Here is an 18,433-nt window from a genome sequence, read left to right on the forward strand (position 1 = left end):
ACGATCAATTTTGGTGCGGATCTTACAAAAAACAATGGACTGAACTGGTATAAGGTTCAAAAAGCTGAGAGTTTCTTCCTTGTTTGTAACTACGTAAAAGTATCTTTGCTCTTATCACTTTTGTCCGGCACAGAATATAGCTCGAAGGCTTCTTTGCTCTTTCTGCCAAAAAGTATGATGAAAACTGACTTATCTTTTCTTAATTTGTATCTCTTTCTGGTCCTATTGCGACAATAGCACCCCACACCAAGTGTTAATCTTTTGAGTTTTCACAGTTAGCTTTCACTTGGCCATTCTTCCTTAATTTTGTATCAAGTCAGTGGTCCAGTGAAGCTGTAACAGTATAATGTTGGGCTTGAGTCTTAATGCTAGAAAGCTGAGAGATTTAATGCAAAAACAAAGAAGCCAAAATTGTATTCTTCTGATTTTAAGTATCAAAAGTTCCTATGGCCTCACTGCAATTCTACCTCTTTCTGTTACTGTGTATTACAGTAGGTATATTATGGAAGGAACTTAGAGAGAGACAGAAAAAGGTTCCTACCAAGTATGAAGGAAAGAAAGTGAAAGATACAAACCTCTTCAGTACATTTAACACAGCTGTAGGTGTGTCACCTAAAGATGCGGCCTTTTTAGAGGAAGTGTTTAGTGGCTGTCACTTGTACCCTTTGGATATGCATGTAGTAATCCCCCACTTCCTTTTCTTAATTTTTTAAAAAAGATTTTCTACAATATAGAGAGGTGAGAAGACAAAACAATGGGTCAGTTTTCCATAGTGTCAGAGCACAGGCTTGGTTCATTGTACCAAGCTCTCTTAGTTGTTGTCTGAAGTTAGCAAGCAAAGAAGCAGGGAGATGAACACGTTAGACTGGACGAGAATTGTTCCTTTCTCCTAAAACACCATGTGCTGAACCAGCACCTTAGCAGTGGACGTTGGCCTTCTTAGCTGTAAGCAAAGAGGAAGAATCTCTGTTTTTGATTCAGTGTGCAGTTGGAAGCTCCTACACAAGAGTGTTGATATATTGTTGTTGTTGTTGTTTCTAGTTTATCAAGCTGCCAACAGGACCTTCCGTATTTTTGTTGGGACCGATCCAGTTTTAACCACCACTGATACTTGATTTTAGTATATATTCATTCCCCTTTCAGCCACCATTAATCTTCAGTCTGCATTTGCTTTTTCCCCCAAATTTGTATATTATCTCAAATTGAAAGGCTTATGTGCCACCTTCCATGCAATGTGGAAAGCAGCTGGTGCCTCTCTCTCTCTGCCAACCGTCATCTGTCTACTGCAAAATTAGATTGGTGACATTGCTTTTCCCCCCCACCCCATATCTGCATGAAAATGAAGAGATAGCTTTCTGGACATCAAGTTTCAAATTTCTTGTCCCACAAGTTAAATCAAGAAGCGAGATCCAAAATGTTCAACTTGGGGATAAGTTGTCCTTTTGGATACGTGCCAAAGGAACTGGATTTAGCCATTGCTGTAAACCTTTCATTTACTCTCCAACTCCATTTCTTTCCAAGAAAAAAAAAATTAAGCTTAATTCCCACAAGCAAATCTATTGCAGATATTTTCTGAATTCCTTCACTCTCCTTTTCATGTTTGGTGGAGTTTTGTTTTGCAGGCAGCTATAAAACAATGTATTTTTGATACTTCTCTTCTCCTTGTCTCATTCTGGCCTGCCCAAACATAGATAAAGTCCTGAGAAATGTTGAAGGACTTTGTTTAAAAGGCAAATTCGTGGATACAACAAACCTAAACCTTCACATTTAGGTCTACGGAGAGGGGCGGCATACAAATCTAATAAATAATAATAATAATAATAATAATAATAATAATAATAATAATAATAATAATAATAATAATAAAAATAACAAAGCAAACACCTATTTGCAGATGTCATTTTGCGAGATTGGGCATGCTCCTTTTAAAAGACTAAAAATAAACTTTAGAAATGGATAAACGCTATTGGTGGGTTGCTCTGGTTCTGCCCAGGACGCTTCTGTGCACACAAACCAGTAGCAACAGGTTTTAGAACCTCCTACTGATAAGTGCGTGTTCTTAAAGCCAACTCATAAGAATGATTTGTTGTTGGAGCTGTGAATAAGTTCCACTCTTGTAGGTGCAGAAACCCTCACGCTCTTTGAGCATTTTCCTTTTTGCTAATGTTTCCCTCACCAAATGATAAGCACAAATAAAGCCTTAATATCGTCCATGTGTTCATTTGATACATCCACTTAAAAAATAATGGTCGGTTTGTTTAAAGACACAGATACATACATACATACGTATAGTACTGCAGTTTTGGTGCTTTCAAGACTAGTTCTTTTAAGACCACGTTTCTCAACCTTGGCAATGTTAAGATGTCTGGACTTCAGTTCTCAGAATTCCCCAGTCAGCATTGTACCACTTGTGTGGACAGAAGTGATCTGAGCAATTTTGCCTCATCTTTGTTCCCTGATGGCTGTGTGTTGCTTTATTATTGTTGTTGTCTCTTCCTCCTTTATTAATTGGTGCCCACAAGCCTACTTGAATATACATTTATTATCATACAAATACTTTACTGAGATTCAAAGCATATTTAATAGATACCTACACAGTTCTAAAATTCAAAGGGAGAGGACCAAGCAGTTTGTGTGCTTTAACTAAATGAAAAAAGGACTGAACTTAGGCTTTTTAAAAAATTATATATTTTTCCCTTAGAGATCAGGTTCTATAACACCATTAATAACATCTTGTATTTCATTTCTTATTCCAGATCCTTTTCTGTTCGTTATACAATATTAAATACACCTGCCTGCATTCGTTTTTCTGAAGTCTGGATTTTGCCTTTTGCCATTCCTTACCATTGCTCTCACTTCCAAAGATAAGGGCAATATCAGCAGCCCCTCTACCCTAAAATATACAGCGTGAAAATGCGTAAAAGAAAATTGTTCTGGACCCAAGATTATTCATTAGCATCAGTTCCATCTCTTTTAAAATTTAACTGTGTCTCACGGTGTGCTTGGTGGAATATTTTGGACTTTTAAAATGAAGTTAGGAAAATAACCAAAAAAAGGGAGTTAAGAGGGGTCTACATTTTTGTATTTTCAAATCTCTTTGTCTTGTTTCTACAAAGGGTTCCAACTTTCTTAACAAATTGTACACACACAGCATCTTCCCAACTTTGTGTATTCCATTTCAAAGAGTGCCTTGCGCATATGAAGTTGTGCTTACGTGAGAATTTGCAGGCAGGATTGCTGGATGGGGCTGAAGATAAACCTATCATTCCACAGAGCCGTTCTCCTGAATTCCCAGTCTGAAAACTGTCCGAGAAGCTACTGTGTCCCCGTCTCTTTATCTTTCTGTAGCAGTGTGCAATTGATTAGCATAGCTCCTGTTTTAATGTCTGCCTTTTCTTTTCGGTAAGGTGACATGCGTTGCGATGTATCTTTCTTGTTAAGGTGAGGAAGGGTTTTGTTGATGCTCAAAAAGCACTTGTTGAGCAGCTGTTCCTCTTCCATGCCCCCCTGCCCCTTCTTTCTAAAGTGTCTCTCCATGTCAGGTCATTCCACCTTCTGGAAGGAAGTTGCTCAGAGCAATACACTCATACAGCCTCTGATCCCCAGGTAGACCATGCCTGTGCATGTAGGTTTTACCAGCTCCATGTGCAATGAAGCATACACGCAGTTCTTCCCTCCACTGAATTCAAAGAAAAGGCTGCTTTGGATGCTCGTGTAATAAAACAGTTGTCCCAAAAGAGCATCCCAAATTCAATCGGATTTGGTGCTTGTGAAAAGCATCGTTTGCAACCATGGTTTTTCATCCTTCTTCCTGGGCCGCGGGGGATGACAAATGGTTAGTAAGCAATAAAAGGGACGTTGATGGGGTTTCTTCTTTTATACATATATAAATATATAGAGAGAAATGTATATGAAATCATTTGGCTTTTTGTTCAGTGTCCTTCCCCCACCCTCCTTTAAAAAAGTGTAGATTTTGGGGTGTTAGCTCATTTGGTTTTTAATCTATTTATTAATCAGATTTGTATAGCCGCCCGTTTCACCCAAAGCGACTCTTGTTGCCATTGGTTTGTTGGTTTTTTTCGTTTTGTTTTCCCTTTTCACTGCAATACGGTTAAATGGGAAAGTTCTTCCCTTACAATTGAAACATAATAATCAATTAATGTGCACTGTTATGGAGAAGTTTGTGTAACACCTTTTCCAGTATTTCGAACAAAGTGATTGTGGGGTTTTTCCTTCCGCCCCCACCACCACTTAATTTTCATAGGCACAAAACCAGAAGAGAAATACCCATCACTTTGCGCTTAAAAGTTTATCATTATTATTATTATTATTTTATTATTATTATTATGGTTGGTCATACAAGCAACCAGATGTTGCTATTACTGAGAGAGTGAGAGAGAGAGAGAGAGTGAAAGAGAGGGTTATGGGAAAAAGGAGAGAGATAGAACACAACTTTTGGGAAGGTTCCACCTGCCTAAATTCAATGAATCCTCAATTTTGATCTTAAGTGGCTTTGAGAGGGTAGTTCTAAAAGGACACTTAAAAATTAAGAACATACATTTACATTCTTCCATCTCTTTCTACTTTCCTACCCAATACAACCAAATAACAGGAAGAGTTTCCATATCACAGGAAGCCAAAATACCCCACTTGTTTTAATATTTGAAAGAAATAACAAAAAAGAATCTCCATAGACAGAAAGAAATAACACATTTTTTATTTCTTTCCTCCTGCTGGTACCAGTTTGAACATCACAGTTCAAAAAAAACAAAATATAGTACTATAAAATAATTTTGTACTGTATTTATTGTGTATAACGATTTTTTAAAAGAATTATGTACATTTAGTACTTCTGTGTAAATTAAATTGCTCTTTTTAAAAATGGTATAGAAATTGCCTTGGCTTTTCTTGAATGAAAGGAAAAACTGCTCTGGAAATAACCAAAAGTCCACAGAAAAAAAGACTTTTGCTCGGGTCTTATACAAAGAACAACGGGGACCTTGGCACAAGCACCGGAGGGCAAAACCTTGGCTCTCTTTAAAGAGCAAACCAAACTGAAAAAAATAAATAAAAAATCTTGGTTCTTCCATTACATGTGACTAATCACACAGTTCGTGGGAATAACATATTGTGTCCAAACCAGAAATATCGATCATTTGGGGTTTAGCTTGTTTTGGAAACCTTTCAAGTGCCTTGTGGACTCATTGGCCCATTGCTATGTGGTCCAGCATCAGTCTGCTTTTGTGGCTGGACGTAATTGGGACAGTTCTGGGGTTTGGCTGCAGGGAATATTAATAAATCCACTAAACCACCATTATTATGTGTGTGAGTGAATGAGTGAGCGGAAGAGCGTAAAGAGGTACCGCTTTGGTGGGTAGTTCCATGTGCCTTTGGCTGTATAGCCATACTAGCCACGTGACCATGGAACTACCTTCAGATAACGCTGGTTCGCTTGGCCAAGAAACGGAGATGAACGACACCCTCTGGAGCAGTGTTTCCCAACCTTGGCAACTTGAAGATATCTGGACTTCAACTCCCAGAATTCCCCAGCCGAGGTGGGTCAAATGAGGACCCGGATTGTTTGGGGGCAATAGGCTGATTCTCTCTTAAAAAGTGCTATGGCTCACATGTTGTAAGCCGCTCTGAGTCTAAGGATAAGGGCGGCATAAAAAACCCGAATAAATAAATAAAAGAGAGGAGGAGAGAGACGGAGATAAGGAGACAAACGTAAGTCTCCCGGAAGCTAAGACGAGGAAATATGACTAAGCCTATGCAGTGCTTAGCTTCACTGTGACTATGGTGGCAGGTGAGGAAAGATTGGTATGTTTACTGTGTCTAAAAATGTTAGCAACAGACAGCGTGAAGCCAAATAAATTAAGGTGTCATTAAACACGTCACATTCCCATCACGCTGATAAGCCGCTTGGGTTTTTTTCAATGAAAACGTGCCAAATATTGCAAACAATCGTCCTGGTGGAGAGTTGGATGGACACAAAATGTTTACTTCTTTATTTTAGTAATTATTTACTCAAAGTATTATTTTAGTATTATTTACTAAAAGAAAATAATTGAGAAGCACTGGTTTAAGGACTCTTGCCTTGAGTGGCGGGTTGGATGAGAAGGTCCCTTCCAGCCTTAGACGTCTGTGGTTGATTTGGTGAAACCCATTTTGCTCTACAGTTCTTGGCAAAAATAATAATAATATTATAACTTCCACCCTTCTGCCTCTTCCACCACTTTTCGGTTACTTTAACTTTCTCCTCTCCGAGCCACACGGTGGCAGCAGAGGCCTTTAGCTGCCAATCCCACATTCCTTTCGCTTGGGGTGGTGGTGGTGCTCATGTGCATCGGTTTTTGCGCATTACTTATTCTCCAATTCTTGGGACGTTCTCCTCCCTTCCTAGATAATTTATGCTAATGCCATCTGCCCGCACGCCTCCTGACAGCCAACTTCTTTCCATGCAAGAGAACCCTTCAGATACTTTTTTGGGATTCCAGAAGTTGGGGGGAGGGAAGGGGGGGGACTCAGGTTTTCTACAAACAAACAACCGAGAGGGATTTTTCCATCCGAAAGTGGTGGTGTGTGGATCTTTGTGTCCCAGTCTGCCCTCGTCGGCAACGTATTTTTCTCCTGGCTGTTTGCCTCTCCCCACAGCCTTTCCGAAAACAAAGTGACGTTATTTTACCCAAAGGCTGAAGAAGCTCAGCGATTCCTCACCTAGAAGGATACCTCTCTTTTATTTTGCTCAGATTTTCTCCAGAGTTGTGTCTTTCTTCCACCCTGAACCTCAGAAGGAAGCAACTTTTCCAACTGGAGCAACACCGAAGGTCTATCGACTTCTGCGAAAGAGATTTTTTCTCTCTCTCTCCAGGAAATCAAGTGTAAGTGCTGGACTTCCTACAACCGGCTCTCTAAAAGTCCGTCAGCCTTGGAGATCTTGCATTCCTAAAAAATTAAAGGATCCATGAGCCTACTGGATATTAGCTAGGTTTTTTTTTTCCCCTTAGCTGGATCCAGTCCCTGGGTTTGATCGTTGGGCCTTGCCCATTGTTGACATTCCAGATCTCATTCTCTGCGAAGTCTATGGTCCTCTCGCCCAGAGCTCTCCTTCTCTTCCGTGGTACCCTCACCTGCGTTTAGAATTTATCGCCAAGGACAAGGTGCCGAGTTCTCAGGGCGGTCAATATGTTCAGCTGGATGAAAAAGAACGAGAAGAAGACCCCAGAGGTCATCCGAACGGTCACCGAGGGTTTGAAGGACCTCTACAAGAGGAAGCTCCTTCCTGTGGAAGAGTTTTATCGCTTCCACGATTTTCACTCGCCGGCTCTGGAAGATGCCGACTTTGACAACAAGCCCATGGTGTTAGTGGTGGGCCAGTACTCCACCGGCAAAACCACCTTCATTAAATATTTGCTGGAGCAAGACATTCCTGGGAGCCGAATTGGACCCGAACCCACCACAGACTCTTTCATTGCTGTCATGCACGGTGAAACAGAGGGGATCATACCGGGCAATGCCCTGATTGTGGACCCTAAGAAGCCCTTCCGAAAACTCAACCCCTTTGGAAACACCTTTCTCAACCGGTGAGTACCCCAAATTGTTACCTCTTCCTTTCCCGTTGGCCTGTGATTTTGAAGGTCTAGCTTTGAATGAAAGAGTACCGAAGTTCTGGGCATCCCATCATTCCAGAACAGGGCGTTTATTAATTTCAACGTGCCACGTTGCGCTAAACCTGGAAAATGTGAGTGAGTGAGTGAGTGTGTCTGTACTGACCACATATGGAAAAATTGTCCACACGCAGAATTCTTCTGCTTATCTCCAGGTGCCAATATAGTATTTCTCATTTATTTCCTCCCTGCTTCTAATAAATCAGATATGATTGCCTCCAGCACTCCAGAATAGAATTATAACACAGTTGGAAGGGACCTTGGAGGTCTTCTAGTCCAACCCCCTTCTCAAACAGGAGACTCTATTCCATTCTAGACAAATGATTGTCTTGAATCTTTCTTTTTTTTTTTGAAGACCTCCAATAATGGAGCACCCACAACTTCTGGAGAGAATCCGTTCCACTAGTTAATTGTTCTCACCGTCGGGAAATTTCTCCTTAGTTCTAAGTTTCTTCTCTCCTTGATTACTTTCCATCCGTTGCTTCTTGTCCTGCCTTCAAGTGCTTTGGAGAATAGCTTGACCCCTTCTTCTTCGTGGCAGCTCCTCAAATACTGGAACACTTACTATCACATCACCCCTGATCCTTCTTTTCTTTACCCAATTCCTGCAGCTGTTCTTCATCTATTTTAGCTTCCAGTCCCCTAATCATCTTGGTTTCTCTTTTCTCTACTCTTTCCAGAGGCTCAACACTATTATGGTGACTAAAACTGGACACAGTATTCCAGATAGGGTCCTACCAAGGTATTATCAAGCAGCACTGTGAAGCATCACAACTACACTGAAGTAGCTGAGGCAGAGGGACATGGACAGAGCCAAGCTTTCTGGCTGAGCGGGCTTTCAAACCTTAGGTCTCCACTTTGGTGCCACACCCTAAGTCAGCCTTCCTGACAGCAGCAGTTGAATGGGCCCAGTGTTTATCCCTATAAAGCTAGAAGGCATCAGACTGGCAAAATGGGGTCGGCAGGGGACCAGGTAATCAGCACCGATGTGTTTGGGGATCCATAGAATCATCTCTGCTATCGAAGAATATTAGAATGTAGGCTAAGAGAAGGGAGAAGCTGTGACCATGCCAGCAGGACCATTCACACACTGCACAAAGTCCTAGTAAAGTTTATTTACTATCTGCCCAGAGTCCAATTGGAGTTGGGCAGCATATAAATCGCACAGACAGAATAAATAAATAAATAAATAAAGATGGATGGATGGATGGATGAGAGAGAGAGAGAGAGAGATGAGAGAGAGAGAGAGATAGAGAGATAGTTAGATAGATAGAGTAGTTAGAGAGATAGACAGACAGACAGACAGACAGACAGACAGAGATAGATAGATAGATAGAGACAGACAGATAGATAGATAGAGATAGATAGTTAGATAATTAGATAGATAGATAGATAGATAGAGATAGACAGACAGACAGACAGACAGACAGACAGACAGAGATAGATAGTTAGTTAGATAGATAGATAGATACAGACAGACAGACAGACAGACAGTTAGATAGATAGATAGATAGATAGAGATAGATAGTTAGATAGTTAGATAGATAGATAGATAGATAGATAGATAGAGATAGATAGATATAGACAGAGATGACAGATGGTAGATAAATAAGGGAATGAATAGATGATAGGTAGGTAGGTAGGTAGGTAGGTAGGTAGATGATAGATAGATAGATAGATAGATAGATAGATAGATAGATAGATAGATAGATAGATAGATAGATAGATAGATAAATCTAGCTTGGTTGGTTAAGCAAGCCTGTCTTTTGTCATCAGAGTTTATAGCATGTTGTATACATCCAGCCCAAATTGGTTCCGAAAACTTTTCGTTTTTAATTCACAATTTATCTTATCAATGGATGAAGACATAAAATAAAATTATTCTTCGATTATAGTTTGCCTCCATAGAAGGCCTGTGAAGGTTCTCGGTCATCCATGGTTGTCCCAAAGGTGCTTTTTCAAGAGGCAACTGGACTTTCTTTGTTTTTCTTCAAAGACGTTTCGCTTCTCCTCCAAGGGAGCATCTTCAGTTCTGACTGAACGGTGGAAGATGGAAGGATTTATCGTCCTTGCAGGCTATCGACCACACGACTGCAAAGGATATAAATCCTTCCATCCTCCACCCTTCAGTCAGAACCGAAGAAGCTTGTGGGAAAGGAAGCGAAACATCTTCAAGCAAAAACAATGTCCAGTTGCCTTTAAAAAAAAAAAAAGTACCTTTGGGACCTCCAGAGAATGGAAAACTCTGGGATTTGATGCCTCTGGTTAGTTCCAACAGGAGCTCCATTTTTAGCATATTTGTCTACATAGGTGGGGCCATGTCTCTTCCCCCATCAAGGCATTTTTTAAAAAACCTTCAACTCCACCCTTTGCCCCACTCAAAAAATTTGGCAGCTGTTGCTGTCCTTCTTTTCTGGCTTTAGTTCTTCCCCCATGAAAAGGACTATCCGCTGAGAGTCCGAAATTGGATTTAGACTCAACAAAAAGCATTATAGGAGATGAAATATTATTTCACTGAAAGAGTAGTAGATCCTTGGAACAAACTTCCAGCAGACGTGGTTGCTCAATCCACAGTGACTGAATTTAAACATGCCTGGGATAAACATAGATCCATCCTAAGATAAAATACAGGAAATAGTATAAGGGCAGACTAGATGGACCAGGAGGTCTTTTTCTGCCGTCAGCCTTCTATGTTTCTATGAATTTTGAAGACTGAAGGGGCACATGCAGTGGGAATACAGAGGTGGTTGAAGGTGAAAAAAAGACAAAAATTGGCAGCATCCCCTTGATGGACTTTAGAATAGAATAAGATGAATTGGAAGGGACCTTGGAGGTCTTCTAGTCCAACCCCCTGCTTAGGCAGGAAACCCTACACTACCTCAGAGAGATGGTTATTCAACTTCCAGTGTTGGAGCACTCACAAGTTCTGGAGGCAAGCTGTTCCACGGATTAATTGTTCTGTCAGGAAATTTCTCCTTAGTTCTAGGTTGCTTCTCTCCTTGTTTAGTTTCCACCCGTGGCTTCTTGTCCTGCCCTCAAATGCTTTGGAGAATAGGTTGACTACTCCTTCTTTGTGGCAGCCCCTGAGAAATTGGAAGACTGCTATCCTGTCTCCCCTGGTCCTTCTTTTCATCAAACTAGCCATGCCCAGTTCCTGCAACCGTTCTTCATGTTTCAGCCTCCAGTCCCCTAATCATCTTCGTTGCTCTTCTCTGCACTTTTTCTACAGTCTCCACCTCCTTTTTACACCGAGGTTTACTTGTTAATCACTGATGCTGCAAATCCACTGGGCGGGTGTCAGGTTTTGGACAATGTTTCTCCTTAGCCCTTGTAGAATACACACTGCTGCTTATTTATTTGTATCCTGCCTTTATTATTATTTTTACAAATAATCCAAGGCGGCAAACATACAGTATCCAATACACCTTCCTCATCCTATTTTAATTATATATTAAACAGCAACCCTGCGAGGTATGTTGGAGAGAGAGAAAGAGGGAGGGACGGATAGGGAGGGACGGAGAGGGAAGGAGGGAGGAAAAAAGGGAGAGAGAGAGGGAGGGAGAGAAAGGGATGGAAGGAAGGAGGGAGAGAGAGAAGGAAGGAATGAGAGGGAAGGAAGAAGAGAAAGGGAGGGAGAGGGAGGGAGAGAGAAAGAGGGAGAAAGAGGGAGGGAAGGAGGGAGGGAGGGAGAGGGAAGGAAGGAGGGAAAAAGGGAGAGAGGGGGGGAGAGGGAGGGAGGGAGAGAAAGGGGTGGAAGGAAGGAGTGAGAGGGAAGGAAGAAGAGAAAGGGAGGGAGAGGGAGGAAAGGAGGGAGAAAGAGAGGGGGAGAGGAAAGGAGAGAGGGAGGGAGGGAAGGAAGGAGGGAAGGAAGGAGAGGGAGAGGGAGGGAGGGAGGAAAGGAGGGAGAGAGAAAGGGGGAAAAAGAGGGAGAGAAGGAGGGAAGGAGGGAGAGGGAGGGGGAGAGAGGGAGGGAAGGAGGGAGAGAAAGAGGGAGGGAAAGAAAGAGGAACAGAGAGGGAGGGAGGGAAGGATGGATGGACAGAGGAAGGAGAGAGAAAGAAACCCAGCTGAATTTCATGGTTAAGCTGGGACTCAAACTTACCGGCTCCCACATTCCAGCCAGGTGCTTTAACCACTAGACCATACTGGTGGTTTATTTTTAGACCAGAAGTGGTTGTCCATATTCAAGTGGTTGTGAATTTTATGTGAAATTTTAATTGGAGCAAAAAGGTCGGCCCGGCCCTGAAATTTCCTCCCCAACCGTGACTTTTCATGACAGAAATCTAAATGGAACCCGCTGGGAGCGATGACCCTCCTCCTTTGGAATCCCTTGAATTCCAGTCTACACGAAACCAGGTCCGACCCAAAGTTGTTCTTTGTCTCCTGCCCCCCCCCCCCCCCCACCGCCTGGCATTCCAAGATGGGGCTAGCCTTACCCCCGTGTTTGGAAAAGAAGGTTAATTAACCAACGGGCAGGTCCATCGCGCTGACGTGCGACAGACATATGTATTGGCAGCGTGCTGGGAGTTCTGCCCATGACATCTTCTCGCTGCCTCTGAAACAACGAGAAAGAAACCTCGGGATTGTTAGTCTGCTACTGCTGGGCTGAAGGCACTGCAGGCCCCGCCGTGGAGACTGACAGCGGCTGCCAAAATTCCTGGGAAGCTTCAGCCCCGCGAATAAAGAAAGAACAGCTGCTAGTGGGGTAAAGGGAGGAGGAGGAGAAGGAGGGTGGCTCTTTTCCAAAATGCAGAACTCAGATCCATCTCAGCTGCTGGGGTTGCACCGTCAAAGGGCAGGAAAGTGGAAACTAGCAGGGGCTACAAAGGAGAAACAGAGTCACAGGGCAGGAAATAAATAACCAAGTTCTCGGAGAGGGGCAGCATAAAAAAAATCCAATAAATAAATAAAAATATCGGTGACAGAAGAAGGTTTATCAAGGATTTAAGGGTAGTGATTTCTGACAGTCTCAAAATGGGTGAGCAGTGTGGTCGGGCGGTAGGAAAAGCAAGTAGGATGCTTGGCTGCATAGCTAGAGGTATAACAAGCAGGAAGAGGGAGATTGTGATCCCCTTATATAGAGCACTGGTGAGACCAGATTTAGAATACTGTGTCCAGTTCTGGAGACCTCACCTACAAAAAGATATTGACAAAATTGAACGGGTCCAAAGACGGGCTACAAGAATGGTGGAAGGTCTTAACCATAAAACGTATCAGGAAAGACTTCATGAACTCAATCTGTAGAGTCTGGAGGACAGAAGGAAAAGGGGGGACATGATCGAAACATTTAAATATGTTAAAGGGTTAAATAAGGTCCAGGAGGGAAGTGTTTTTAATAGGAAATTTAATAGTGTTTTAATAATAGAACAAGGGGACACAATCTGAAGTTAGTTGGGGGAAAGATCAAAAGCAACATGAGAAAATATTATTTTACTGAAAGAGTAGTAGATCCTTGGAACAAACTTCCAGCAGACGTGGTTGGTAAATCCACAGTAACTGAATTTAAACATGCCTGGGATAAACATATATCCATCCTAAGATAAAATACAGGAAATAGTAGAAGGGCAGACTAAGTGATGGACCATGAGGTCTTTTTCTGCCGTCAGTCTTCTATGTTTCTATGTTTCTAATAAATCCCCCCCATCACCCTTGATATGGGCTTCTGTCTCATTCTGGGGCACCCCAGCCTCATTGACAGGTCCATGTCATCAGGACTTTGCAAAAGGATGTCAAAGTAGGGGACAATCTTATCTCTTCCAGGATGAAGTTAGTTAGTTAGTTAATTTATATATTATCTATTTCAAGCTTGTTATGCTCTCGTCAGCTAGACATGCCCTTACTGGGATTTGAACCTGTAGCCTTCTGTGCGCAAGGCAGGATATTAACCTCTAAGCTATAGGCTCGTCTCCGAGTCAGCTTTTTACCAGGGAGGAGCCATATGGTTGTTTTCTGTCGAATCTCCCACATTTGGGAATACATTTGGTGATTTGAGAGAAAACAATCATATGGCTCATTCCTGGTAAAAAGCTGACTCGGAGGCGAGCCTGTAGCTTAGAGGTTAATATCCTGCCTTGCACGCAGAAGCCTACGGGTTCAAATCCTGGTAAGGGTATGTCTAGCCAACGAGAGCATAACAAGCTCAAAATAGATCTATACTAGGCTCCCTTCCTTTTCAGGGCCGACCTGGAAACAGCAAAGGACTGGTCCGTGGTGCCTCTGTTGGTGAAAATGGAGCTTGGAAGGGCCACACGCAGCCCTCCTGCGCTCGGTTTCCAGTGATGACAGGCTCCTGCAGCTCTCTGTCTGTGAAAATGAAGCTTGGGAGAGCCGCACGCAGGCCTACTGGGCTCAGTTTCTGACCACGATGGCTTCCTGCAGACGTTTGCCAGTGAAAACAGAGCTCAGAAGGGCTGCGCGTAGACCTCCTGGGCTCCGTTTTTGGCCACAACATCCTCCTGTAGCCCTCTGCCAGTGAAAACGGAGCTTGGGAAGGCCCGGCTCTATTTTCACTAACAGAGGCCTGCAGGAGGCCGTCATGGCCAAAATCTTAGCCTCGATGTTCACCCTAGCTGCACTCATCCCAGCCTGCCCGATGTCAAGACCAACCCTGATGTGGGCCTCAATGAAATCGAATCGGACACCCCTACTCTAGAATCCAGGCTTAGAGGCCCTGAATCACGTTGGACCAATTGGTGTGAAATGCCGAGCTAGGATTTTACTCCGTGCTTTTTTTCCTCTACAGGTTTATGTGCGCTCACTTGCCCAACCAGGTTCTCGAAAGCATCAGCCTCATCGACACGCCGGGCATCCTGTCAGGAGCTAAGCAGCGGGTCAGCCGAGGTAAGGTAGAAGGTGGTGGTACCCTGCCCAGGTTCCTCCTGTCTCGTTGGAGAAGGGCGCCTTTTCTTCGGGGGGGGGGGGTGTCGCATGATTTTTAGACCAGGATTTGCCAGGTTGTGTAAGCCCAGAGTCCATCCACTATGGGCCAGATGCAGAATTGCATCTGATTGTATTCATTTTCTGCATATATCTCCTCCACCACCAATTCCTCCTCCTCTTCGCTTTTCTCATTCTTCTTCTGTTCCCTCCCTTTCTCCTTCTTCTTTCTCCTCCTCCTTCATTTTTTCTTTCTCCTTCTTTCTCCTCCTCCTTTCTTCCTTCGTTTCTCCTTTTTTCAAAGTAGAGCGAACATGGACACCTAGGTTCTGGCCCTAGCCATTCCAGCTTTTTCGCCTGCCAAGAGTTATGGGTGGGGTCATCCCATGGGCGGGGGGGGGAGGAATTCATGGAAGCGAGCGAGAATAAGCTAAAAATGAAATGTTTACTTGTTGAAGCACGTCACGATTTGCACATTTATTGCAGGAACACAATCCATGCTCACTCGCTTTTCGTTTATGCTGCGCTTGGGGCCATAGATTTGTACAGGGAAAGGAAACTATAACGGCGCATAAATCAGAGCTGAGTAAACATCCAGGCTAATCTTTACATCGGCTGCTCTTTCAATTGTCCAAGTTTCTTTGTTTTTTTAACTTAAGCTTTTGAGGAGGACTAAGGCGACCCTTTTAAGAGAAATATAATATAGTGTTGGGACTGTGTTGGGATGTTAAACTAGGTTTACACCGGTCCTACACCGAGGATACCAAACAGAATATTTAAAAGTACTAAATGTCTCTTTGGCTTGTGAAACTACCCAACAGTCTTCTGAGAAAAGACAGAAATGAATAGAATAGAATAGAATAGAATAGAATAGAATTTTATTGGCCAAGTGTGATTGGAAACACAAGGAATTTGTCTTTGGTGCAGATGCTCTCAGTGTACATAGAAGAAAAAGATACATTTGTCAAGAATGATGTGGTACAACACTTAATGATTGTCATAGGGGTCAAATAAGCAATGAAGAAACCATCAATATTAATAAAAATCTTAGGATACAAGCCACAAGTTATAGTCATACAGTCGTAAGTGGGAGGAAAAGGATGATAGGAATGATGAGAAAAAACTAGTAGAAATAGAAGTGCAGATTTAGTAAAAAGTCTGACAGTATTGAGGGAATTATTTGTTTAGTAGAGTGATGGCGTTCGGGAAAAAAACTGTTCTTGTGGATATAGTGCAGTGTTTCCCAACCTTGGCAACTTGGAGATATTTGGACTTCAACTCCCAGAATTCCCCAGCTGGGAATTGAAGTCCAGATATCTTCAAGTTGCCAAGATTGGGAAACACCGATATAGTGGATATAGATTTACAAGAGCACTTAGGACAGAGGTCTTGAAGTTAGGAGATTGTGAGTTCTAGTCCCACCTTAGGAAAGAAAGCTGAAAAAAAAAAAAATAAAAAAAAAAATCCCAGACTTTGGGCCAATCACCCGGAGATGGTGAGTTCTAGTCCCCCCTTCGGATGAAAGCCGAAAAGATAAAAATAAAAAAACAAAACCCCAGAAAGTCCAGGGGCTTGAAAAATCACCTTTGGGACAACCATGAACCTGGACCAGAACCTCCATCAATCCAAACGACAGCCGGTTGGAACAAGATGGTGTATCTATTAGTGTTCCTTTCCATCCTCCTCCAGCCTTCTAGTCGCTTCCTGAAGGCACAGGGCCAAAAGACGAGGTTTGTGGGAACGGGCGGTGGAAATCCACTCGCTCCCCAGAGACAAGCCCAGCCTCGGGCCTCGGGCCTCAGTAACCTCTCCTGGCATTTCTGGTGCGCCCAGTCGAGCAGGGCGTGGCCCCATTACCCTCTAGCCTGACTATTTATGTTCATTTCTGCCCTAACTACAGGGGGTGGACAAAAAAATGGAAACATAGAAGATTGACTGCAGAAAAAGACTTCCTGGTCCATCTACAGGGGGTGGACATATAAATGGAAACACCTTGCAGCTCTTCCATGGAATCCAGATTTGTGAAGCTCCCTTCGAACAGTTTTTGTGGGAACTGGGCTCTGTACGTGTCCATTGAGCTCTGCAGTGATTTTAGGAGCTGCGGTCTTGCGATCCGCTCTAACCATTTGCTTCAGAGTCCGAACGGTCTCTCACAGACCACTTCGACGTCCGACCAGACCTGTGCTTGGCTGAGGACGTTTTCCCTTCTCTTTCAAAAGCAGTCATGACTTTTGAGACATGACCTCTTGAAACGCCAAACATTCGGGCATTTTCTGTCACACTAGCGCCTGCCATTCGAGCACCAACCATTTGGCCTCTTTGAAAGTCTGAGAGCTCTGCCATTTCTAGAAGGTTATAACCCATTTCCTTAAATTTCTGTTTAAAAATAGGTAGTTTAAAAAAACATATCAAATAACAGAATTTTTTAAAAAGCCATTAAAATATGTCAAGTTTTGATTGATTTGAACATGTTCAAACATTACGATGCCAAAAAGTCATGTGTTTCCATATTTTTGTCCACCCCTTGTATATTGCTGCAGTTTCCATCTGTTTCTTTCCCGTCCTCTCTCTCTGCAAAGAGATTCCAGGGAAGTATCTGGTCCTGGATGGTGAAGCTAACAAGTTCCACCCTAGTTTCTCCGTGAGGACAAAATGGGATATTTTTGACCCTCCCTGAGATGTTCACATTCCTCTCCCCTCTCGCCTCCCCCTGGAACCATGCGTTCCCTCTCCAGCAGGGTTGGGTTCGAGTGCTCCGCTCTTTTCCTCTCGCCTCTCCTAGGAAGCCCTATCGAGACGCTGCTTATCTCCAGATTTCAGGCTAAAGTATGCCGAGAATCTGGATGTGCCCCACCTCGGGCTGCAGAAGCAGGGAAGGACCGCTGGCGGGTCGCTTTTTTGGCCTGGTTTATCAGGACTGCGTGCCAGGGAATGTGCATCCTGACGGACAAGAGTTTTCCCTGGCTCCTTGGCCAAGAGGCCTGGAATATCATCCAGATACACTGAGCAATTCTCCCTTCATGAGCCACCCTTGCAAAGTGAACAGCTGGGGAGCAGAGTCCTCCAAGGCAGAGGGTCCTCCAATCTGGGCAACTTTAAGCCCAGTGGACTTCAACTCTCTGAATTTGGTGGCTGAGGAATCCTGGGAGTTGAAGTCCACAAGCCTTAAAGTTGCCAAGGTGGGCTGAGGAATTCTGGGAGTTGAAGTCCACAAGCCTTCAAGTTGCCAGGGTGGGCTGAGGAATTCTGGGAGTTGAAGTCCACAAGCCTTCAAGTTGCCAGGGTGGGCTGAGGAATTCTGGGAGTTGAAGTCCACAAGCCTTCAAGTTGCCAGGGTGGGCTGAGGAATTCTGGGAGTTGAAGTCCACAAGCCTTCAAGTTGCCAGGGTGGGCTGAGGAATTCTGGGAGTTGAAGTCCGCAAGCCTTCAAGTTGCCAGGGTGGGCTGAGGAATTCTGGGAGTTGAAGTCCACAAGCCTTCAAGTTGCCAGGGTGGGCTGAGGAATTCTGGGAGTTGAAGTCCACAAGCCTTCAAGTTGCCAGGGTGGGCTGAGGAAGTCTGGGAGTTGAAGTCCGTAAGGAGTTGAAGTCCGTATGTCATAAAGTTGACAAGTTGGCTGAGGAATTCTGGGAGTTGAAGTCCACAAGCCTTCAAGTTGGCTGAGGAATTCTGGGAGTTGAAGTCCACAAGTCTTACAGTTGCCAGGGTGGGCTGAGGAATTCTGGGAGTTGAAGTCCGTAGGGAGTTGAAGTCCGTACGTCTTCAGGTTGCCAAGGTTGGAGGGCTCCTGCCCCAAAGGTCCCTGGGAAAAATGCATTCCTTGTGCGCCCTGCCAACTCCGTGCCGAGAGAATGCCTCTCGCATGCCAAAAGCAGAGGAGGGCGAGGTTT

At 43.6% G+C, this 18,433-nt stretch overlaps 1 protein-coding gene across 1 annotated transcript in view; it reads left to right on the forward strand.

Moving 5' to 3' along the window:
- The first annotated feature begins 6,406 nt into the window (after positions 1-6,406).
- The window catches only part of EHD2 (EH domain containing 2), a 33,929-nt gene continuing 21,902 nt past the window's right edge, over positions 6,407-18,433 (forward strand). The window contains exons 1-2 of the mRNA XM_070764917.1: positions 6,407-7,583; positions 14,410-14,507. Of these exons, the coding sequence (XP_070621018.1) occupies positions 7,186-7,583; positions 14,410-14,507 (496 nt within the window). The 5' untranslated portion in view covers positions 6,407-7,185. The remainder of the gene's footprint in view (positions 7,584-14,409; positions 14,508-18,433) is intronic.

The sequence above is a fragment of the Erythrolamprus reginae genome, chromosome 11 (genome assembly GCF_031021105.1).
Source record: "Erythrolamprus reginae isolate rEryReg1 chromosome 11, rEryReg1.hap1, whole genome shotgun sequence".
Taxonomy (NCBI): domain Eukaryota; kingdom Metazoa; phylum Chordata; class Lepidosauria; order Squamata; family Dipsadidae; genus Erythrolamprus; species Erythrolamprus reginae.